The 23,443-nt window shown below is 51.3% G+C and overlaps 1 protein-coding gene across 4 annotated transcripts in view; it reads left to right on the plus strand.

Annotated features, from left to right (window-relative positions):
* Positions 1-7,914: 7,914 nt before the first annotated feature.
* Positions 7,915-23,443, plus strand: part of Arhgap23 (Rho GTPase activating protein 23) — an 83,951-nt gene continuing 68,422 nt past the window's right edge. For 3 of the 4 annotated variants that reach the window (XM_046420391.2, XM_046420392.2, XM_046420393.2), the window contains exon 1: positions 18,608-18,730. In XM_046420391.2, the coding sequence (XP_046276347.1) occupies positions 18,668-18,730 (63 nt within the window). In that variant the 5' untranslated portion in view covers positions 18,608-18,667. Of the gene's footprint in view, positions 7,977-18,607; positions 18,731-23,443 lie in introns of those variants that run through there. The other variant, XM_058571558.1, reaches the window with a different exon arrangement.

Raw genomic sequence — 23,443 nt, forward strand, 5'->3', positions numbered from 1 at the left:
GTTAGGTACTAGTTGAACTTGAGACATAAAACCCATAGGATGAGCAATCTTTAAGGAAACAGTAGGCCCAAAATAAAGTTACCCATTTCTGCCTTCTTCACCGCTACCCCACCTTGAAACCACCTTCATTTCCTGTGTTCCCCACCTATGCCTTCTAACTACCTTTTTTTGTTTTGGCACCAGGGATTGAACCAGGGTGCTTAATCACTGAGCAACATCCCCAGCTCGTTTCTTATATTTTATTTAAAGACAGACTTTTTATATTAAATAACTCACCCTGAGTTGCTGGAATTACAGGTTGTCTACCACCACTCCTGGCCCAACACCACTTTTTTTTATAATTTTTTTTTAGTTGTCAATGGATCTTTATTTTATATGTGATGCTGAGGATCAAACCCAGTGCCTCACACAAGCTAGGCAAGCATTCTCTACTGAGCCCCAACCCCAAGTCCTCATCATTTTTATTCTATCACAAATGCACTTCTATCTCATCTCTATAGTTGAGGCTAATGCACATACATAACTTATAAGCACATGGCAAATAATGGTGTAGAAGATTCCCCTCTCCATTCCATGTTCCCATGATTGAAGATGAGATGTTCTTAGTTGCTTTCAGCCCCTCATAGTATGGCATATTTATTTATTTATTTATTTGTTTTGGTACTAGAGATTGAATGCAGGGGTTCTTAACTACTGAGCCACATCCCAAGCCCTTTTTTTAATATTTTATTTTGAGTCAGGGTCTCTCTGAGTTGCTTAGGGCCTAGCTAAGTTGCTGAGACTGGCTGAACTCACAATCCTCCTGCCTCAGCCTCCTTCCTGAGCCGCTGAGATTACAGATGAGCATCACCATGCCTGGCTAGTGTGAGCATCTTCTGTGTAGTGATTCTGATGCATATTTGTGCCACATGGTTTTTGAAGCAGACTGTTTTCCCATGAGGCTTGCCAAAGGCACAAGAGTTCATTCCAGCTCAGGAAAGGCCCTACTGGGTTATTATTGAGCTCTAATGGGGCCCTTTCCTGAGTGATTTTCAAGAGGATTTGTGCAGGGTTATGCTATGCATGGATCTTTATTGAAGCTGCCTCATTACCATATCCTTATTTGAGCATTCCTTCCCCCCCCCCTTGGTACAGGGAATCGAACCTGGGGTACTTAAATACTGAGCCACATCCCTGGCCCTTTTTATTTTTATATTTAGAGATAGTCTCGCTAAGTTGCTTAAGTCCTCATGATCCTCCTTCCTCAGCCTCCCTAGTTGCTGGGATTACAGGCAGGTACCATCACACAGTTTTACCCAGACAATTTCAGCAATTTCCCAACTGGTCTCCTTGCTTCCTTTCCCTTTGCAGTCTTTTTAAAAGATCTTGAAAACTGAAGATGTGCTATGTCACTTCCTCAGGATAAAATCTTCAGTATTTTACCTAGAGAAGACCTAAAGAAGAACATGTCAACTCCGCCTGCCTTTCAAGGCTATTTTTCCTTTCCCTGCCACACATGCTGCAGTGTGTGACCAGAAACCCCCCAGATCAGACACCCCTTCAACCACTTCCTTCAGATTGTTCTCTCTGTCTGGAGGACCCTTACCTGTTACTGTCTCTGCCTGCATAATTCCTGCTCATCTTTCAAGGCCTTGCACTAGGATCACTGGAATTTTTCACAAGTCATTTCTAGCCAAACAGATGGCTGTTTTCACTGTGAAGCCATGTGTTCACTACCTGCTTGCATCACGGTGACCTCTGAAGACACAGAATCTGTGTCCTGTTCATCTATCTCCTATCTCCAGAGCCTGGAACAGTTTGAAAAGATGTGCCTCATGGTAGGTGAGTTGAGGAAATAGGATCAGCCCTCTTTCCCAGGAATGTTGCTTATTTTCCTTGTTCTCTAGTCAAGCCAGTCCTTGAACTTAGGACACAGGACCTAGTGCATACCGGACAACTTGATTGTATAAAGGCAGGATTTTTTTTAGTCACAAAATGTCAGTCTTCTACAGGGTTTTCTCAAAAGGTTGAATCAGTGGTTGGAGTAGGAGTGTGAATGATAGGAGACAACTGAAACAAGATATTATAGAGGTGGGAGGGAACCACTTCCTCCTGGTGTCATAGAAGATAACAGAACTGTCACTGCCCTTTGGATGGAAGATACTGCTGATCTAGAGTCAGCAGGCTTTGTCCAGTGACCAGAAGTCGTGCCAAATGCCCACTGCTTCCTCCTGAGCTCTCATTTATCAGAAGCCTGGTATGTAAAGAGAACTCAGCCCAGGCACCCTTCTGCTTCACATCCCTGACTCCTTAGCTCATCCCATGGGTGTCAAGGCCTGGCTTTTCCCTTCTGAGAAAATTGGTTTTATCTCTGTGCCTTTAAGCTGCAGATTGAGGGGTGATAACATAACTGGAGAATGAGAGAATAGCTGTTTTAAGCTGAGTTACAGCTAGTGGTGTTGATATTTTGCAAGACATAGACATTGCTTTCTCCTGGATGTGGGGCCAATATTTCTTTGATTGGGGTGCTATATGTAGAAGTTGCATGAGCCTGACTTTAGACACAAACTCCTATTAGAGGGGAAAGTGGGCTCTGTTTCTTGCTCACCTCTGTGATTCCCGGCCCACCACCTAGTCCAGCACTGTGGCTAGCACACAAGAAGATGCCTCATGAGTGTTTGGGCCAGACCAGGAGGAGGGGAGGCAGTGGAGAAAGATCCTCTGGGCTGGAATACTTTGGGCCTGAGTGGGGGGGGGGGTGAGGTGGGGGCAACTATATTGGATGGAGAATGTACATGGTAAAGATTTTTGGCAATGCTGGCAAGGGGAGTACCCAGCATTTTATTTTATTCTTTTTATTTATACCTTTGTTTATTTTTTATGTGGTACCGGGGATGGAACCCAGTGCCTTGCAAGCGCTGTACCACTGAGCCACAACCCCTACCTAGTACCCAGTATTTTAATGCATTGTGAAAGGGGAGGAGGCAGCAGGGTACAGTGCAGTGGTGCCCATTCAGGGCAGAAGCTTTATGGTTTGAATCACTTGGCCAACTTTTTCACACCTGAGACACCACCCTCGGCTCTCTGGGGTGGGTGGGAAGAGGAGGTGGTAAGGACAGCAAACTTCTCAGATGCACTCACGGCTCCTCCTACACCTATATCTACCTATCAATACCCTGAGAGGACCTGGCCCAGGACTGGCTACTGGACTTGGGGTTCTAGCTCCATTACCAGCTGGTTATGTGATTTTTCTTTTTAAGTATTTTTTAAGTGTTGATGGACCTTTATTTTATTTATTTATACGCAGTGCTGAGAATAGAACCCAGTGCCTCACACATGCGAGGCAAGCCCTCCACCACTGAGCTACAACCCCAGCCCATGGTTATGTGATCTTCAGCAGTTCATTGATTTTTTTTAATTTGTTTTCTCCTCTTTAAAGGGGGGAGAATATTATTACCTGCTCCATGTGTGAGCAAGTGAGATAATGCCTGCAAAATGCTCAGTACATCTTAAGCACTCAATAAACAGCCACAAGCAATAATCCTGAGCGTTGTAATTAGAGGTCTTTTGAAAAGAACGACCAAGAGCTTTCTGCTTTCCCAAAGGTAGGAGGGAGGACGCCCAGCCTTCAGGAGCCGCTCCCTGGAGGCTGCAGAGGGGCTGGCTCTAGGAGGAAGGGAGGAGCTCGGGGAGGTCCCGCCAGGTAGGGCGGGTGCTGGGGCTGACGGCGAGTGGGTGGAGCCGACGAGTCCTTGGGCCTCTCCTGCCACCTAGCGGTCCTCTGGGCTAGGCCACCCAGCTGTCTCTCCAGGTCTGGGCGGTTGGCGAGGCAAGCAAGGCTTAAATAAACAGCATCTCCGGTCCTCTTCTGAGGCCCCACTATATGCCCTGCCCCCTCGGGATCCTGGCTCATCCCACATTCTCCACCTGGTCCTGTTGGGTGGGATAAGACCCCTCTTTCCAGGTGGAGGGAGAGGGGGAAACCTTTGTTCTCTAGGCTCCCTGGCAGAGTAGAGAGCTTAGGCAGGCTGGTGGATGCCATCCTCTCTCCCGGCCTCCGCTAGCTAGCTTGATGACTGACAGTGGGATACGTGGGGACCCAGGCTGGCTCAGGTCAGCCTTTGGTTCTATTTCATTCTATCAGTATATACCGTTTTGTGCATACAATTTCTCCGGAAGATTTTGCCCTTTGTCTCCAGGACCACAGGAGCAGGGACAGAGACCTGCAGTCCAAGGCCTGCTGGTGAAGGACCCAGCCGGGGATGGGGTGCACAGACAGCTCTAGTCTGGGTTTCTCATCTATCCTTCTCCCTGCAGGGAGGTGCCACCCCTTGAGGAGGCTGCCTGCAGTGATGTCCTCATTGCATCATGTCACTCCTGTTTCCAAGGTGGCTATGCTTATTTGGGGAGGGGTCTGGCCCCTGTGTGAGAGGCTTTGGAAGGAGGCTAGGAACCACCAGAAAGAGACACATGTTGGGCTGTGAATCCAGGATCAGGCATCCACAGCACCTTGTGTCCACCCTGCTGCCCGCCGACCTTCCCACCCTGACACCCACTCTTCCCCTCTCAGCCTGGCAGCCTCAGCTGCACCCGGCCAGGATTGCATCATCGTTGGCTTTGTTCTCAGAGCAGCAGGTGCAGGAGTGGGGCCCACAGCCTGCTGCCCCCCTTCCCTCTCATTGCCTTCACTCCCTCCTGGGTAATCCTCCTCCTTCCTCCCTTTCCAGACCCATGGCACCCCGGGATTTGTCAGCCTTATCCAGGGCTCGCTCTCAGCTCCCTGGGAGCAGGGAGGAGAACCAGGCTGGAGACTGCCCTCCATCACTGTGTTCCCCCCAGAGAAACACCTGGTTGAAGCCAGGGTATGGCCTCCCAGAATTGGGTGACAAGGTCAGAAATCGTCACCTGCTGATTTGAAACTAATAATAATCAACAGAAGATGAATTAATTCAGCCTTTATGGAAGGTATTTAACTTCTGTTGGTCATTTATGTGGACCAATAACTTTCTACCCACTTATTGTCATTCCTGGTTTACAGAGAGGAAGCTAGAGCATAGTACACTTGCCCAAGACCAATAAGCTACCAAATGGCAGACCTTGGAGATATATATATATATATATATATATATATATGTATATATATAACGTTTTCTTTATTCATTCATTTGTTGAAGGGCATCTAGTTTGGTTCCATGGCTTAGCTACTGTGAATTGAGATGCTATAAACATTGATGTGGCTGCTTCACTGTAGCATGCTGATTTTAAGTCTTTGGGGTATGTATCATGGAGTGGGATAAGTGTATCAAGTGGTGGTTCCATTCCAAGTTTTCTTTTTTTTTTTTTTTTTTTAGTTGTAGATGTACACAGTATCTTTATTTATTTTTATGTGGTGCTGAGGATCAAACCCAGGGCCTCACACATGAGAAGCAGGCGCTCTACCACTGAGCTACAGCCCCGGCCCCCATTCCAAGTTTTCTGAGGACACACCTTGGATTTGAATTTTGTGTGACTCGAAGCTTCACCAAGACAGGGTTGGAAAATTCAATGGTAACCAGACTTAGACATTTTCTTTAAAAGGGGCCTTTGCCCAGGGCATTCATTAAGAGATACGAGTATCTTCTTTTTACTTTATCAAGGAGGTAAAATAAGATATACATCAAGTGACCTGGGCTGAACCCTGATGCCACTTCCTGCTCCCCATTCTCCCACCTGAGACAGTGCTCTTGCTGCAAGTCCTGGTCTATGTCAGGAACAGACAAGCAAGAGCTCATTGGGGGTCCAGTCTTCCATAAGAGGAAGTACTGCAAGGTTGCACACATCTACACCAAAGGCAGGAGATGATGAATGATCCCATCTCTTAATTTTTTCCAAATATTTGAGAACTATTGCTTAGTCCATTAGTAAAGTTATTCTTCACATGAAGGGAAAATATATTTGGTCTGTTTCAAGAACTCAAATCCATTCCTCGTCTTTAAAGGAACTCTGCTTGTGAAGTTTCCTGTGGTGGTCCTCAGGGTATGTTGATAAAATAGTATTGGGGCTTAGCAATCCAGCCACCATGGCTTTGGCTAGTAGGAGTCTAGTCCTGAGAGCCAGCTAAGCATCTGTGAGGACAGACTGTCCCTGACCTTGCAAAGCCCAAAACCAGAATTTAGGCCTTGCCATGTAGCAACTACTTCAGAGCTCAGCATAGGTGGCTACTGTTGCCACCTCCTCTTTTCTTTCACTTCCTAGGCACAGAAAGAGAACCAGAGGGAAGCCAAAGAGAAAGAATGGAGCAGGGCCCAGCTCTGCCAGGGTCTAGAAGAGGCCAGTTGGGGGGAGGAGGAGAGGGACAGACATGCTTGCTGGCTGGCACTCTTCTGTCTCCAGTCCCTTTAGTTCAGAACAGACTTCCTCTAAAAGGACAAAGGGCCCCATTGACCCCATAGCCTTGTGACCCCACCCAAGTCTGCCATCCCCTCCCCAGGCAGCCAGCAGGGCCCTTGGGGAGCAGACAGGGGGCATGAGGCTGCTTAGAGGGCATGGCAGGGGAGCTGAGGAAGGGTGCAGCCAGGAGGGCGGGGAAAATAGGAAGTGCATGGGCAGTGCCCACTGGATCCCCATCAGGGATGGCCAAGTGTGAGGGACTTCTAGGACTCTTGGCTGTAGTCCCAGGAGCAAAGCTGCCAATACCTCACAGAGCCAAAACATGGGAGGACCTGGGGAGTCCAACTTCAGACCCCAAATGAGCCTCCTGAGAGCTGGGGGCCTTGAGCCCACATTCCTGTCTTCCTGCCTCCAGCTTGCCCCCCACACCCAGCCTATAAAGCCCCCTTTGTCTGGCCCACGGAGGATCTTAACTCTCCCACCCTCTGGTGGCTAAAGAAGAGGCCAGGGCTTGGTGAGAACTGGTGAGGCCACCTTCATGCCAGCCTGAACACTGGCCTGGGAGCTCAGGAGTCCCCAGGGTTGAAGACTCCCTCTCTGCCCTGGGCAGCATGCCTGCCTCTCACATGCCGGTTCATGTGATGCCTCTTTCAGTTTGGCCCTGCCCTATCAGGGGCAGGACACAGGAGAAGTGGGCAGTCAGGAGCTACCCTTTTGGGAGCTGTCGGTGGGACAGGGATGGAGTTATTTTGCCACTTCCTTGGGCTTCATCAGAGAGGTTGCCCCACAATCCTCAAGTCAGGTTCCTCTGGGGTGGGTCTGGGGGTTTAAATGCCCCTTCTCCAGTAGTGGATTAACAACAGGTCCATGTCCTCCTCCTGCTTGGCACATGACTGGAATGGTGGGCGACAGGAATCTCTGTTCTTGTTCCCCACCCCCAGGCGAGAGCCTCAGAACACATTTGAATATAAGCTGGACCCTGGCAACAAGGAGTAGCCCTCCCCTTGCTTCACCCAGGAGAGCATACAGTGTCTCCCTGTGTTCCCAGCTCTGTGGGTGTGCCTTGCTTCTCCCAGACAACCTCTGAAGTGACCTAAGAGACAGTGGGTCTGGGCCATGGGGTCAGCTCTGCCACCCAGCTACTTGGTGACCTTGGACAAGCCCCTTTCTGGCGCCTATAAAATGAAGGGTGGGTTCCTTCTGACTCCGATGACTCTCAGGAATAAGAAGAGGGGCTCCCCTTGAAGAGAGTCTTCTCTCCCCTGCCCCCCAGACAGGCACAAGGGTGGAGGCAGCAGGAGCTCTGGACATACGAGGTCGTGTGTGTACTGTGTGTGAGACTGAGCGTGTATGACCCCAAGTATGTGAGTGAGTGACAGCATGTGAGCGGGCAAGTGTGCTCCTGCGTGTGGGGCCCCCGCCCCGGGGTGGGGGAGGGGGCGGGCGGAGGGGCGGGGCCTGCTGGCTGGGCGGGGCCGGGAGGGGGCTCTGGCGGCTGACACCAGGCGCTCCTTGCGCGCGGTCGCTGGTGCAGCTGCCCCTCCAGGGCGCATGGAGGGGCCGCTGCCCCCTGCGCCCCCGGGGGCCAGCGCGGCGACGACGGCATAGTCGGGCGCAGCATGGAGCAGGTCAGCGCGCGCGGGGCGTGGGTGTCTGTCTGAGAACAGAGGGCTGCGGGTGTTGTGACCGGGTGAGGGTGGGCGCGCCGACAGCAAGGGGACCCTGCCACATGGGAGGGGTTAGGGCGCGGGAGCTCTGGGTGGGGCCGATGTGACATAGAGCTGGTGAACACACACACACACACACACACACACACACGAGCGCACGAACACGCATACACACTCACACACACAGGTGTGTATTCCCCCATCACTGACATTCAGGGTGGCGCGTGCAGAAGGTGCACTTCCCACCCCCTTCCCAGAAAGAGAGCACCCTCATTTAGAAGCTCCCATCCCCGTTCGGGAAGGTCCCAGCCAGCCCCTGCGCTCCGAACCTAGGCTTGAGGCGGGTGCAGATTCTACTGAATGAAGGGTGATCAGAATGAAGGGTGATACCGGGTGGGGGATGGCTACCTACCATACAACTGCGCTGCCCTCCAGACCCCCCAGTGAGACCTCAAGACACAGCTGCCCCTCCCCCTCCACGTCAAGGGGCTTCTCCCAGCCAGGCTCCCTCCTTCCCAGTTAAGGCAGCTGCAGCAGCTGCTGCCACCATTTCATGGCAGTGAGAAGATGGGGTGGGCTGGCTCTTCACATGCGCCCCAAATACACAACTGCAGTCCCAACCAGGAGGGGGCTGCCTTTCTTTCACGCAGGCACTAAGGGTGCAGAGCTGGGCATAGTGGCCCCCCAGTCAGAGTTCTCATCTCTGAAGAGAAGCCCAGACAGTCCCCAGGGGTAAGGGGGGGGGGGATCTATCTTGGCTTGAAATCTCCTGCTGTAGGAGGACAGCAGATGACAGGGGGCAGAGTGATCTGGCTGCTGCTCCTGGGGTGGCCTTGCTCTCTTCTCAATTTCCACTTGGAAACTGGGGTGGGGTCTGGGGTGATGAAATGGGTTTTTCTGTTACTAGGTGTGCCTTTAAATGCTGAACAGACCCACATCCTCCTCCTTTCCTTGCCCCAAGCTGTTTGAGCGTTGCTTAGCCTAAACTAGTGGCCAGGGTCCCTGGGCTCTGGGACCCCTCCTCACTAGAGCTCCTGCCTCCTACACAGTGGTAGAGGGAGTTGTGTATAGGCTGATAGTAAGGAGCCAGGGGATGGGGTGATCCTAAACTCTGGGGGCTTGGGGAGAGGCACCAGGGAGGCATGAGTGTTCTGGGCATCTTCCCTGAGTTGAGCGAGATGGTTGGGGTGGGGTTGTGGACTGCTCTAGTCTCCAGGCCTGTTTGGCATCTTGGTCATTAATTTAAATGACCAGTGGCAGCTCCTTGGAATACTAGACCTGGCAGGGGGAAGGGGACTCGATTCCTCATTTTCTGTTGTTGCCATTACTGAGTGGAACACACAAAAGCAAGGGGTGGGGAGTGCCAGATGCCTCTGAGTTGCCTATTATAAAATAATTAATTTTATGTTATGTGACCTTCACCTAAATTAAAAAAAAAAAAAAAAAAGAGAAGTAGGCCTAGGGGCCACCACTGTTTCCTGTCTCCTGCAGCTCAAGGGGCCCATGTGCCCCATCATTAGCCTTTACCAGCCTTCCCTACCTGTCCTGGCAGTCAGTCACTTTCCTTTCCCACAGGACAGACCAGGCCAAGCCTGCACCCCAACTCCTCCCCTGAGAGGAAAGTCAGGACATCCAGCTCCTGTCTTGGCTCCATCAAGAATCTCTGGGAGCCAGGCGCAGTGATGCACACCTGTAATCCCAGCAGTTTGGGAGGCTGAGACAGGAGTTCAAATCCAGCCTCAGCTGGAGCTGGGGTTGTGGCTCAGCGGTAGAGTACTCACCTAGCATGTGTGAGGCCCTGGGTTCGATCCTCAGCACCACATACAAATAAATAAATAAAGGTATTTTGTCCGACTACAAATAAAAAATAAATATTTTTTAAAAATCCAGCCTCAGCAACTGCAAAGGCATTAAACAACTCAGTGAGACCTTGTCTCTAAATAAGATATAAAATGTGGCTGAGGATGTGGCTCAGTGGTTGAGTGCCCCTGAGTTTAATCCCTAGTACCAAAAAAAAAAAAAAAAAAAAAAAAGAATCTCTGGGAGATCAGGCAAAGTGGCTCAGGCCTATAATCCCAGGGACCCAGGAAAATGGCAAATTTGAGGCCAGCCTGGGCAATTTAAGACCCTGTCTCAGAAAAACAAAAGCAAACAAAAGGCTGGGGATGTAGCTGTAGCTCAGTGCTAGAGCATCCCCTGGGTTTAATCCCCAGTACTGAAAAGAAAAAAAAAAAAAGTTACCAGGAGGCCTTGGATATGCATCCCCCTTCCAGATTGCTGTGAAATCCCTGCCAGCTATGCCTAGATTCTTTTTTTTTTTTTTTTAAGTGCTAGGGATTTTACCACTAGGCTATATGCCCAGCCCTTTTTATTTTTTATTTTGAGACAGGGTCTCACTAATTTGCTGAGAGCCTCACTAAATTGATGAGACTGACCTTGAACTTTCCATCCTCCTGCCTCAGTCTCCCTAGTGACTGGGATTACAGGTGTGGGTCACCATGCCTGACTCCCTGCATGTAAATTTTACCTTGATTTAAAAAATAAGAAGGATTTTGATTATCTACATACTTTGGTATGTATGGATGAGGTAAGGTTATGAGAAATGGCTAGAATGTGTGCAGAGGTGATTCCACACAGTAGGTCTCCATCTATTCTGTGTCCATGGATTCAACCAACTGCAGATTGAAAATATTAGTAAAAAATTATGTCAGTACTGAACATTAGACTTTCTTTCTCATCATATCTTTAAAAATTTTTTTAATTGTAGATAGACATAATACCTTTATTTTATATATTTGTTTTTTTGTGGTGTTGAGGATAGAACCCAAATGCTCAACAACTGAGCTACAACCCCAGCCCTCTCATTATATCTTTTCTGAAAAAAAAATTTTTAGTTGCCAGGTGCAATGGTGCACGCCTGTAATCCCAGCGGTTCTGGAGGCTGAAGCAGGAGGATCATGAGTTCAAAGCCAGCCTCAGCAATGGCAAGGCATTAAGCAACTCATTGAGACCCTGTCTCTAAATAAAATAGAAATAGAGCTGGGGATGTGGCTCAGTGGTCGAGTGCCCCTGAATTCAATCCTCAGTACTGGGGGAAAAATTAGTTGCAGATGAATACAATACCTTTATTTTATTTATTTATTTTTATGTGGTGTTGAGGATGGAACTCAGTGCCTTACATGTGGTAGGCAAGTGCTCTACCATTGAGCTACAATCCCAGCCCATTGTCATAAACAATACAACAGCTACTTATACAGCATTTTTTTGTTAGGCTTATTTATTTATTTAGGTAATAGGGAGTGAACCCAGTGAGCTACATCTCTAGACACTTTTTTTTTTTTTTGAGACAAGGTCTCAAGTTGTTAAGGCCTGGATAAATATCAGAGGCTGGCCTCAAATTTGTGATTCTCCTGCTGCAGCCTCCTAAATCCATAGGATTATAGGTATGGAAGCTCCACCGTAATCTAGAGATTATTTAAAGTACATGGGAGGAAGCTGGGTTTGGTGGCACACATCTGTAATCCCTAGTGGCTTGGGAGGCTGAGGCAAGAGGATTGTGAGTTCAAAGCCAGCCTCAGCAAATTAGTGAGGCCCTAAGCAACTCAATGAGACCCTGTCTCTAAATAAAATTTTTTAAAAGGGTGGGGGTGTGGCTCAGTGGTTAAGTGCCCCTGGGTTCAATCCCCAGTACAAAAAAACAAAAACAAAAACAAAAAAAACTATGTGGGTCAGGACTGGAACTGTAGCTCAATGGTAGAGCACCTGCCTCGCATGTGTGAGGCCCTGGGTTCGGTCCTCAGCACTGCATAAAAATAAATAAAGATATTGTGTCCATCTACAATTAAAAAAAAATTTTTTTAAAGCATGTGGGTAGATATGCAGGTTATTTGCAAATACTACATATGCTCCCCCACCCCCCGCTTTTTTTTTTTTTTTTTGATACCAGGGATTGAACCCAGGGGCGCTTAACCACTGAGCCACATCCCCAGGCCTTCTTATTGTTTGAGACAGGGCCTAGCTAAGTTGCTTAGGGCTTTGCTAAATTGCTGAGACTGGCTTTGAACTTTTGATGCTCTAATCTCAGCCTCCTGAGCTGCTGGGATTACAGGTGTGCACCACCATACCGGGATCTCTCTGGGTTCTTTCCAGAAGTCCTAGGATAACTCTGAGCACAGTAACCCAGCCTTCCCCCAGCCTGCCCCCTGGATTATGAGGCCCCACAGGTGTTGACTCTGATAATCCGCAGTTTAGAGGTGCCAGGCTCCTTTGCTTAAGGCCCTGGAGGACCCCAGCCCTGCGCCTGCTGGTGCTTTCTGATTGTGCGGGCAACGTGGTGTGTCTGGTGTGCTCTGGAAATCAGAGCTGCTTTTCATGACACTGGGGAAGCTCCTATTTTAAGTTTCCCATGTGCTGAGCCCTCTTGTAAAGCAAAGAATCCTTTTATAGTGCAAGAGCCCTCCCTGATGCTTCTGTATGGTATGTGTGGATTTTGGCATGTAGGGTTTTCTGAAAGGGGGGTATGTCTGGAATCTCTCATGGGGGCTGGAATTGCTGGCAGAGTGGGCACTGGGATGGAAGGGTTCCCCCCATGGTTGGCCCTACCCCTCTTTTCTCCCCATCCAACTCCCATCACTCTGTCCAGGGCTGGCTCAGGGCCAGACAGAGGAGAGGGGAGCAGCTGCTGGGGATTTCCAGAGCTTCCAGGGGGAGGTGGGAGCCACTCCTGTCCTACTTCCTCCCCTCCCCTTCTCTTCCTCTCTTTCCTTCCTCCATGTCCCCCTCTCTTCTCCTCATTCTCTTCTCTCTTCAACCGTCCAGAGGGGCAAAATAGAGAATGGAACAAACTCATCCTATGTGAAGTGATGTGTGGGGACTAGGCAAAGTCTGGGGGGGCCAGTAGCAGAAGCAAGAGGCATCAATCCGCACATAGAACCATAAGATCTAGCATCCAGGAGCCGGGAGGGACTACCTAGCCTAACCTCTCCCGGAGGGAACATGTTGTGGTAGAAAGAGCAAAAGCTTAACATCGGACTTTGCTTGAGTCCTGAATCCCAGCTGGGAGATTCTATATAAGTTGCTTAACCTCTAAAGCTGGTGACGTGTAATAGGTGCTCCACACATTTTGATGCCTTTCCTCTCCGTCTTGAGGTTTCTAAGCTCCTGCTAGGGGATGTCATGGTCCTCATAGGTCATCATTTAGCCTTGCCTATACATGCTTGCCCATGCAATCCGTATCACTGGCCAGTGGCACATAAGAGCCTGCAGAGATGCAGGCCAAGGTCTTTTCCTCTCTCCAAACCATGACATAGTTTCCCAAAGATGAGTGTCCTGAGGCACAGCCATTCCCAAGTGGCGGGGGTGGGGCATCTCTCTTTTGCCTCCTGCCCTGACATAGGACCTGGCTGGGTGTGGCTCACTATCCCATCTGCCAGCCTGATGGAGCAGCAATCTCTAGCTCCCATTGAGCCAATTGTCCAGAGGTTGCTGGGCTGGGGGATCCCAGAAGTTTGGCAGGTTCCAGTGCCCTTTGACTCCAGGTAGCCAGAGGGCTACCTGGTGGGTAGGATGGGGATTTTAATTCAGGTCTTTGGACTCTCATTCCAGAGCTCTTTTGATGACACAATAGACCTTCACCAATTCCTGGGCCCCTAACCTCTATCATGCTGCTCTTTGGGCCTTTCCAGGATCTCTAGTCTCCCTCTCTAAGGGGCGTTCAGGTAGGATTCCTTTCATGGGACTCCTCAGGGACTTGGCAACAAGAATGAGTGGGGACTAGCATCATCCTGAGTGGACCACTGCCCCACCTAGCACCATTAAGGGTGCTCTATGAAGAACAGACTATGGGATGCTTGGGGCTGTGCCAGAGCCTGTTTCCTCCTCAACTTCTGACAATTTGCCAATTTGAGGCCTTCATCAAGGTCTAGGTCAAACACTGTTTCCCAAGGTCCTTGCATTCTCCCCTGGCTCCTGGAGGTTTGTTCTTGTTTTGCTTAAGCCTATGCTTGTACCACCTTTTATCCCTATTATCCTTTGTGGGATTCATTGCCACCACCACCCCCAGAATAGGGGCTCATTGATATACCTGATTCATTAAACTATCTCTACCACACCACACAGGAATTTGCATGTAGTAGATGATCAACAATTGTCTTTTGACTTGATTGAACTGGATCCCAACTCTTCTGGAGATGCAAATTGGAGGAGTAGTGTTGCCTTTGGGGAAACAGCAGAGGATCTTGGGGCTCTTCAAGAACAGCTCTCCCCTCTACTCTTGCCCTCCTCTCCTTCTCCACCAGGGGTTGCTCTCTCCCCTTTCGTGGAAGGACCTGTACTATGGCCAGATTTATGGCCCTGTAACCCACATTTCACACATTATAGACATCCCTGACTTATGGTCGTTCAATTTACCACTTTGGGACTTAACAGTGGTGAGAAAGCAATACAAATTCAGTGGGAACCATACTTTGAATTTTGACCTATTACAGGGCTGGTGATATGTGCTAGGTACCCAGGCAGCTCCACCATCGGAATGGCAAACAGTCTGTAATGTGCTGTGTTGAGAGGTCAGGGGTATTACATGCATTTGTGACTTATGATATTTTCAACTTGTGATGTGTTTATAAGTAGCTTGCAAAATTCCACTATGAAGTGGAGAGCACCTGTCTTGTTCTTCCCTTCAGCTACCAGAGTATAATGAGTCCTTTACCAAATGTGAGCTTCAAATCAGAGGCAGGCTGAGAAGGCCCAGTTGTTTCTATCTTACAGAGGGTGAAACTGAGATTCAGAGAATGTACTTGACCTCAAAGCCAGAGAGCTACCCAGCGGGTAGGATGGGGATTGGAATTCAGGTCTTTGGACTCTCATTCCAGAGCTCTTTTGATGACACAATAGACCCTTCACTAAATCCTGGGACAGGCCTGATCCCAACAATGGCTCTGGCCTGGGGATCTCCTAACCTCTACCATGCTGCTCTTTGGGCCTTTGTGTTGCCCACTCCCCTTCCGCCTGTGTCCTCAGGCTCCCACTCAGGTACCTGCCTCTCAACCACTCAAAGAGAAATGTGCCTTGCCTGTGGCTCACCTGCACTTCCGGCTGCCCCTTCTTGCTCCCTCTGTCCTTGGGCCTGTTCCACTTCATCACTCCTGTGGCTCTTTCTTATTGAAGTCTGACCTCTGCCCCTACTGACCGTCTGAAGGTGCCCTCTCTGCCCAACACGTGCACTGCCTGCCTGCTTCCCCTGGGTCTTTTTCGGTGCTTCCTCCTCTTCTTTTTGTCCCTAAAGGGCTCATGCTCCTCTGGACACTGTCCCATAGCTGGTCTCCTCACTCTTTACTCTCTCAGGAGACTGAGCCACAGCCCTGGTCTCAGACACCAGTGGACTTCCACAGCTGAGCCTCTAGCTCAAGCCTATCTTCCCTCCAGCGTTTAAGTAGTCAGTTCCTACTCTACTAGCAACTCAGCCTGAAGGTTAAGTGTGTGGACTTGAAGTCCAAACGCCTGGGTCCAAATCCTGTGTGGACGTGCATTCTCTGGACCTCAGTTTCCTTACCCATAAAACAATATCTATTTCACAGGTTTTTGAAAGGTTTAATTGGAATAATGCATATAAAGACACATCTCAGCACCTGACCCTAGACAGGGAACAACCTAGACAACTGGTCTACCTGATATTTACAAGCCGTGAAGTTTTCCTAGACTCTTCCATCTCCTTCCTCCTACCCAATAGGTCACCAAGTCCCAGAATCATTTGATATTTGTTGTTCTCTGCCCCTTGCTCTGGAGAATCCCCTATCCCCTTCCCTATCTCCTTGCTGGCTGCCCTCTGTTCTGGTCGCCATCACATGCCAGAGGGGGCCTGGCACATCTCTATTTAAAGTCTCTATTCAAATCAGGCTAGAATCTAAGAGCCTAGGCGCTCCATAGTCACATCCCGCCTGTTTCCTTCCTCATCTCTCCACACTTCCTGCCCACAAGCTTGCTCTCCCCCTGCCTCCCTGCCTTTGTCCATGCCTGCTCCCAGGAGTGCCTTTCTCCCTGTCCCCACCAGACCCCTGACCCATCCATGAAGCTCCAAGGAGCTTAAGGCACTTCCCTGCTGGCCCCGCTCCTGCTTCTCCAGCCTTCCACCACTCCCCTGGGATCTCACTACAGAAGGGTGATTTGGGAAGACCAGGCCTCAGCTAGGGAAAGAGCTCAGCCCTGTCTCTACATCCCCAGGGGCAGCCTGCCCTGCTCCCCTCACTCCCTACTCCCTCACATAGCAGAGCTCCCAAAATGCATTCATGAGAGAAGGAGGGTGACTAGGCTAGGGTAGGAATTTGGGAAGAGGGGGAATATAAGGAGGGTTGTTGGTGAGGGGTATGTTTCACCTTATGTTGCGCTCTATTACGGCAAACCCCAGAGAAAGAGCACACAAGGAGAAAAATGGGTTTTGGGGTGGATGGTAGGATACAAGGAGTGGGACACAGAGTCTGAGGAGCCACAGTAGACAGGAAGGATAGAGCAAGAGGGCCTGGAGTAGATGGATGGGAAGGGCCTGGGCAGGATGGGGGTACAGGTCAAGGTGCAGGAAGTGGTGGGAAGGGCAGCAGGGTGGGGGAGAGTCACAGTTTCTGGGAAGTGGGAGAGGGTGGGGGAGGTATGTGTAGTGCATTGTGGAGGGAGGAATTGGACTGCCGGTCAGTGTGAGCTCATTTCCTCTCATCGCCTCCTGCAGGGTCTGAGGGCATCAGGCCCTGGAAAAAGTGAGCCAGGGGCCCTCCAGGGTTCCCCGCCCCTGCCCCACAACCCACAACGTCAGTTCAGTCTGGCTCTCAGATGCCAACCCTCCCCCTTACAGAGACAGCCCTTTGTTTCCATTGGAAAGGACCCCTACATCCAGGAGGTGGCACACCTTGGAGCTACAGGGCAGAAACAGACAGGAACAGGTACTGGGTTGAAGATAATGCAAGAAGATCCAGTAGTGTGATGGTTTACAGTTAGATAGCAGGAAGGACTTTCTAGAAGTGGGAGATACTTCTGGCTGCATATGACCTTGATGAAAAGGGGTGGAGAAGGAAGAAGAGTCATTAACTGCTCCTCCATCATTAGAAAATTATTTTCTGCTGACTGCAGAAGAATTAAATAAAGCATTTGATTTAAAAACCAGTCAGTATTTCCTTCTTCAGGCTCAAGGGAGGAGGATGGCCTAATTGTTGTCTGCCCTACCCACTACACCTGAATTCTAGACCCTGATCAAGGGGTAAAGGGTGGGGCTTGGGGCTGATCAGTGGCCCCCGAGGTGGTGAAGCAATCTCTAAGTCTATTCCTATCTATCATTGGCTTCTGCCTTCTTTTCCTTATAACCTGAGAAAAGGAATACAAGAGACTTTAAAACTGCAAGAAAACATGAAGAGGAGGTCAGTGTAGGCTGTAGCAGGTAAGAAGGGGGAAAACTGGAAGTTAGACAGCAGAAAGAATTTTCCAGTACAATGAAGGATGGGCCCCTCCCTGAACTGTCTGGGAATGAGCTGAAGAGGTCCTGTTGGCAGGAGGGGAAAGCTGGCTAAGACCCAGTATGTCTCATGTCTGTCTGTCTCTCTCCCCCTCTCTTCTCTCTTGTTACCAGGGATGAACTCAGGGGTGCGTAACCACTGAGCCACATCCCCAGTCCTTTTTATTTTTTATTCGGAGACAGGATCTCGCTAAGTTGCTGAGGCTGGCTTTGAATTCATGATTCTACTTCCTTCGTCTCCCAAGCCGCTGGGATTACAGGCGTGTGTCACCTCACCTGGCTCCGGGGCGTCTCTTTGCTCTTTGAGCCCAGCTCAGAGTGAAGTCAGAAAGGGTTCGCTCTCAGGATCGCCAGCAGAGCAAGTCCGTGGGCAGTCTAGAGCCCAGAACCACAGGACTCGCTTGAGCTGGGCCAATTAGAAGAGTTGATGCACCTGCCACACCCTCTTTTCCAACTTTGTGTCCCCTGCCACTGTGGGATCCTGGCTGGGACTGTGCCTGGAAAGGGACCTTCCCTAGATTGAAGGGCACCCCCGACCAGTGCACCATAACTGTTCTTGTACCTCAATTTCCACGAGTCCCTAGAGTGAAGGCTCCCTAATCCTGCATACTCCTTCTCTTTCTCAGATCCAGCGTCACCTCATCATTGTCTCTGACTTTCGCAGCCTCTCTCAACTGTCTTACCATTCATGCTTTCTGGGTCTCTGGGTCTCTGTTTCCGTCCATCTTTGGACGCCCGGTTCTCTCTGCTTCCCCCTCCCTCCCTCCCTTTCCCTGTACTAGTTCTAGGTTCAGTGCCCTTGTCCTCTTTCCTGGGTCCGGATCACTGTCTATCTAGGCCGGTCCCCTGGAGGCCGGTACTAGCTGCCTCCCTGGGACCACTTCTCTGGGCCAGGCTGTGTCTGGCCTCTGGCTCCGCCGCCCGCGCAGACCTCGGTCGCCGCCCGCGCAGACCTCGGTCTCAGCCCGCTTCACCCTCTGGGGACCCTGAGGAGAGGCCGCGGGTGCGCCCCGTCGAGAGCGCGAGTGGTGGAGAGGAGGGGCGAGGGGGCGGGTTGTGGGGGGGGAGCTGCACTCGACCCCGCCCCGGCCCCGCCCCTCCCGGGTCCCGGCTCGCGCCCCCAGCAGTGCCCCGGCCGCAGAGCCGCCGCTGCCACCCGATGAATGGAGTCGCCTTCTGCCTGGTCGGGATCCCGCCGCGTCCGGAGCCCCGGCCTCCCCAGGTGAGGGCGCTGGGCCACCGGAGGGGGCGCGGCCGGGCGAGGCCAGGGGACGGTGGCTGGGCCGGGGTCGCTGCGCCCCCGCTAGGCAGGCACCGCCGGGGGCACACGGTGAGGGCACCGCGGGCACCGCTGCGGGAACTTCGGCGGGTGCGGGCTGGGCAGGGGGTCGGAGGGAGAGCTGCCCCCGGCAGAGGGGCACGAACGAGGGAGCTAGGCAGCGGGCCGGACGGGCCTGGGGCTGCCAGGGCAGGGGCCACTGACCCGGACGGTGGTGCCAGGCCTCCTGCGACCGGGCAGCGGGGGCGGGAGGCCCGCGCCTTTTGTCCAGGTTTTTCAGGCGGGGCGCCTGCCGCCGTTTCCTCTGCCCGAGTTTTCGTTTTCCGTTGGCGAGGCCCCGGCACAGCTGGAGGGAGAGGGAGTGGGGGAGGGGGTTCCCGGAGCGGGACGTCCTTGGCCACGGAGGCGGGACACCCCCCTCTCCGCGCCACTCTTGCTCCCTGCTGGGCCGTACCGCACGACGGGCTGCCAGGCTCAGGTCTGCAGCCCTCCTGGGTGCTGGAAAGAGACATAGGCCCGGGACCCCCAGTTCTGCAGGCCGGCTGCCCTCCTCTGCTCTCTCCAGCTGGCTGTGGGTGGGTCTGAGCGCGGGGTGCCAGGGGCATTACTCAGCGCTGAGTTGCTTTGCTTGGGTTCTTTCATCTGCCAGCTGCTGAGGCTAGGGAAGGGCCAGCAGGGGCCTCCAGCCCCCATCCCCCCTGTCAGGGCTAGTCCCCGGACCTCTGAGCCTGGCTGCTAGTCGTACTGAAGCATCCCAGCACCCCCCACCCACCCGCCGCGGCATCCCAAGTTGAAGGGCTGAACGCTGTAGGACAGCAGTTTTTCTGAGCTTGAGGATCAGGTTGGGTCCAGGCTGAGATCTCTTCCTTTTTAGATGAGGCTGAAGGCTTAGGCACCCTCCTCTCCAACCTTCCCCACCATGTTGGCTATGGAATCTGGTGCTTTGTGAACTCTTTCTGTGACTCCCCTGTTTTCTAGAGCTGTATGTATTCAAGTTCTCACTCAGCCGAAGTTTGTTTCCTAATTATAAACTTGAAATTCAGGATGGACAGGGGGTGGGGGTGGAGGTCATTAAGCATGAGTCCCTCAGATTCTCCCCCCAACCAACAACACATACTTCATCTCCATCTCCTTGTGTCTCCACCCCCACTGGGCCCAACTGGGGGTGGATGGCTTTTGATCCCACATGGTTCTCCCTTCTGCCAGGGCACCACTCTCAAAAGTGGCCGGCTCTCACAGAGATGTGTTCATCGGTGTGTGCTTTGAATCTTGATTATATAACCAGTCATTTCACCTCCCAACATGGCCCAAAGGCCCCCAGCCCTGGATGCCTCTTCAGCTTGCCCACAGTGTGGTTGAGTTTGCCCCAAGGTGGCTGGGAATGCCAGAGTCCATGTCCGAGGCTCTGCCCTCTCCTTGTGAATGATGGGTGCAGTAGATCCCCTACGTTGAATGCTGGATTCAAGGGCCTAGAACCCCTGTGAGTGGGCAGAGAAGGTGTTAGTGTCCCATTTTATGGAGAGGGCCTGACCCTACAGTGACATTGCCTGAGCTGGCATCCACGTTTCCTGATAGTAGTCAGGGCACAAGATGACACCTGAGAGGGAAATTATGAGGGATGTGGCTTTGGGATACCATCTGAGATGGGGCAGGCTTTTGTGAATCCAGCTCAAGCAGAGGGGCACTGGACCTGGAAAACAGGCCTGTGTGTGACCTGTGTGTGCACAGCCTGGTGGGGCCTTCTGTGTCCCCTTATTCAGGCCAACCCTGAATTTCTGGGGAAGAAGTACAGCATTGTTGGCATAGGTGGGAGTGGGGATGAGAGCGGGTGCTGGTTAGAGCAAGACAGTGCAGGAGTGGTCAGCGGACTGCTCTATTCTTCATTGCAGGGATGCTTAGAATGACTTCTTGTTGTGTAAGCAGGAGACTGGTATAACTTATACTGTGATTGATTGTAGTTAGATACTTGGGAGAACTTCCAGGAAGAGGTTTGTGAGCTATACTTCAGGGAAGTTTCCTCTAGTGTAGTGGACCAGGTGAATTCCTATGATGTTGGATCCCAATGTAGTAATTTAGAGAGATTCATATGGCATGCAGATATATTCTGAGCATATACATCAGTACCTGGAAAAATGTATTTTAAAGAAAGGGGAGTTGCTTTAGCAGTATAACTGATAGCTAAGAACAGGATTTATACAGATTGCCTCATTTAATGCTCACAAGAACACCACTAGGGAGATACCATTATCCTCATCTTATAGTACACGGAAGCACAGAGAGCTAATAGCATGGCCCCAGTCTCATTGCTAGTAAGTGGCTGAGCCAGGGTAGGAACCTGAGGATCTAGCTTTAGAGTTCTGCTCTCTCTCTTACTTCCTGGGACCCTCCTTGTCCTGCTGTCACTCCCACCCTGAATCTAGATTCATCTCGGACACAGCTCAAAATCAAGTCAACCTCTTGCTGGATTGGACCTTTGTCACTTGTCTTCCTACCCGTCCGTGGGGACAGCAAAGCCCCAGGTGGCCCTCTCTGGTTTGCTAGGTGGGGAATCAGCCCACTTACCCCTGTAGCACCCCCGTCCCACCCGTGCCCACCCACAGCACTTGGGCCTGGCTCTGTTCATTGACACTTTCCTTCCAAAGGCGCGTCAGCCCTGCTCTGCTGGCCGCAGAGGTTCAAAGGTGAGGTATTGGCTTGGTCAGGGATTTGGACAAAGCCCGGTTTTAATTATCCTGCTCTCTCACCCTCCCCAGAGAACACCATGAATAGGGCCTGTGGGAGCTGGCACTGCCTTTCCCCGGGCACCCCCACCCTCTTCAAACAACCCGCCCTTAGATCCAGGCCCCCTATTTCTTGTGAAATTGTGCCAGCTTGTCAGCAGGACAGTGCCAGTCTGTACCAGGCGGGCATCTCCTCTCCCACTGCCTCAGTGGGATGTCAGGCTGAGATGGTCCTGGGACTTGACTTTGGGGCAAGTTTAAAGCCCTTGCAGGTGGGGCATACTCATCACCTGTGGCCAGGACCAACGGGCCATCGGGTCCAACTTCCCCATGCTGCAGTGAGGAAACTGAGGCCAGAGAACACCCTTGTCCCTCAGCCCATGGGTGGTGGAGAAGAACCCAGGTCTTCTGATCCCCAGGCTTCAAGGCCAGCCCTCTCCCTTTGTGGTTCTGTCCTCGGTGGCCCCTCCAGTACCAGGTGCTGGGACGGGGCCCTGAGAGAGAGAAGGGAGGGCAGGGAAGAAGCCCAAGTGGACAATGTGTCCTGTTCATCTCTGTGTCCCCAGTGACCAGCATGGTGCCTGGCACAGAGCAGTTCTCCATAAATGTTTGTGAAGTGCGAGTCAGGAATGGCCCCTCCCCTGGCTTCCTGGGGTGCCCAGAGCTGGGCTCTCTCCCTAGCATTGTGACCATTCACTTACATGTCAGTGTCACCCATCAGACTGGAAAAATAATAGTAGCGACATGTACATAGTGCTTACCACTAGGTAGGTACGTTACCATCATCCTGTTTGACAGGATGATGAAGAAACTGGCACAAAGAAGTTACATGGCTTCCTAAGACCTCACAACAAGTAACTGGCAGAGTGAGGACTTGACCATGCCTCTTGAATGAACATCATTCCAAGTGGCTTCCATGGGTCATGTTTGTCTTGTTGTCCACAGAGGCCTGGCATCCTCCCAGTACTCAGAGAATGTTTGTTGACAGACTGACTGACTGAATTCATGAACAATGGCTCAGTGTATGGCAAAGCCACAGCCTCCTGTAACCTAACCCTTTGGAAGTCAGTGGGCCTGGGATTCTTTTTGTTTTGTTTTTATTTTGGTACTGGGGATGAAACCCTGGGGCACTCTATCATTGAGCTAGTTCCCCAGCCATTTTTACTTTTTCTTTTGAGACAGTCTTAATAAGTTGCCCAGGGTGGCCTTGAACTTGTGATCTTCCTGCCTTGGCTCCTGAGTCTCTGGTATGACAGGTGTGAGCTACCGTGCCTGGGGCTGGGGTCTTGGAAGGCGGCCTGGGATGCTTCACTGAGCAAGGAGGGAGGAAGGACTCTCTCCCCTGCCCTTGTTACCTCTGCTCTCTGAGTCTTACAAAAGCCACCCAGGACTCTCCCAGTCTCCTGGCTTCTCTCTTGTTCTTCCCTCATCTCTTCCCCTGAAGTTTTCAGGAGATGGCGCTAACGAATGGGCCTGTGGGAAAAGACTACAGGTTGTATCAAAGAGGCCTTTTCCTTTTTCAGTTCTTTGGTCCTGAAATGTTCAGTTTCAACACATCACCTTGTGGTGGAAGGTTCTGTCAAGCTGGAGTGGCCTGAGTGGTTTGGGGCAGGGCCCCTCATAGTTGTTAATTCTTTTAGTTTATCTTTGTGGAGCTCCAGATGGAACCCAGGGCCTTGTGAGTACTGGGCAGGGGCTCTACCACCAAGCCACATCCCTGGCTCATGCCATCAGTTCTCTGTCCTACACCAGGTTCAGTCAGCTTCAGTCCTAAACTTTAGGCCCAGGGACATCCCCTTCCATCTCCTCCAAGTCTTAACGCACCTGGGCAGGTGCCCTGTTCCTTTTTGCTCCCCTCTCACTGGTTTGAATTAACATCAGTCAGTCACTATCCCCAGGCCACAGTTCATCTGCTGATAAAGGCTGATGGGGATCT

This window comes from Marmota monax, unplaced genomic scaffold (genome assembly GCF_021218885.2).
Source record: "Marmota monax isolate L192 unplaced genomic scaffold, Marmota_monax_Labrador192_F-V1.1 WCK01_AAM20220418_F8-fsc00064, whole genome shotgun sequence".
NCBI classification, from domain to species: Eukaryota; Metazoa; Chordata; class Mammalia; order Rodentia; family Sciuridae; genus Marmota; species Marmota monax.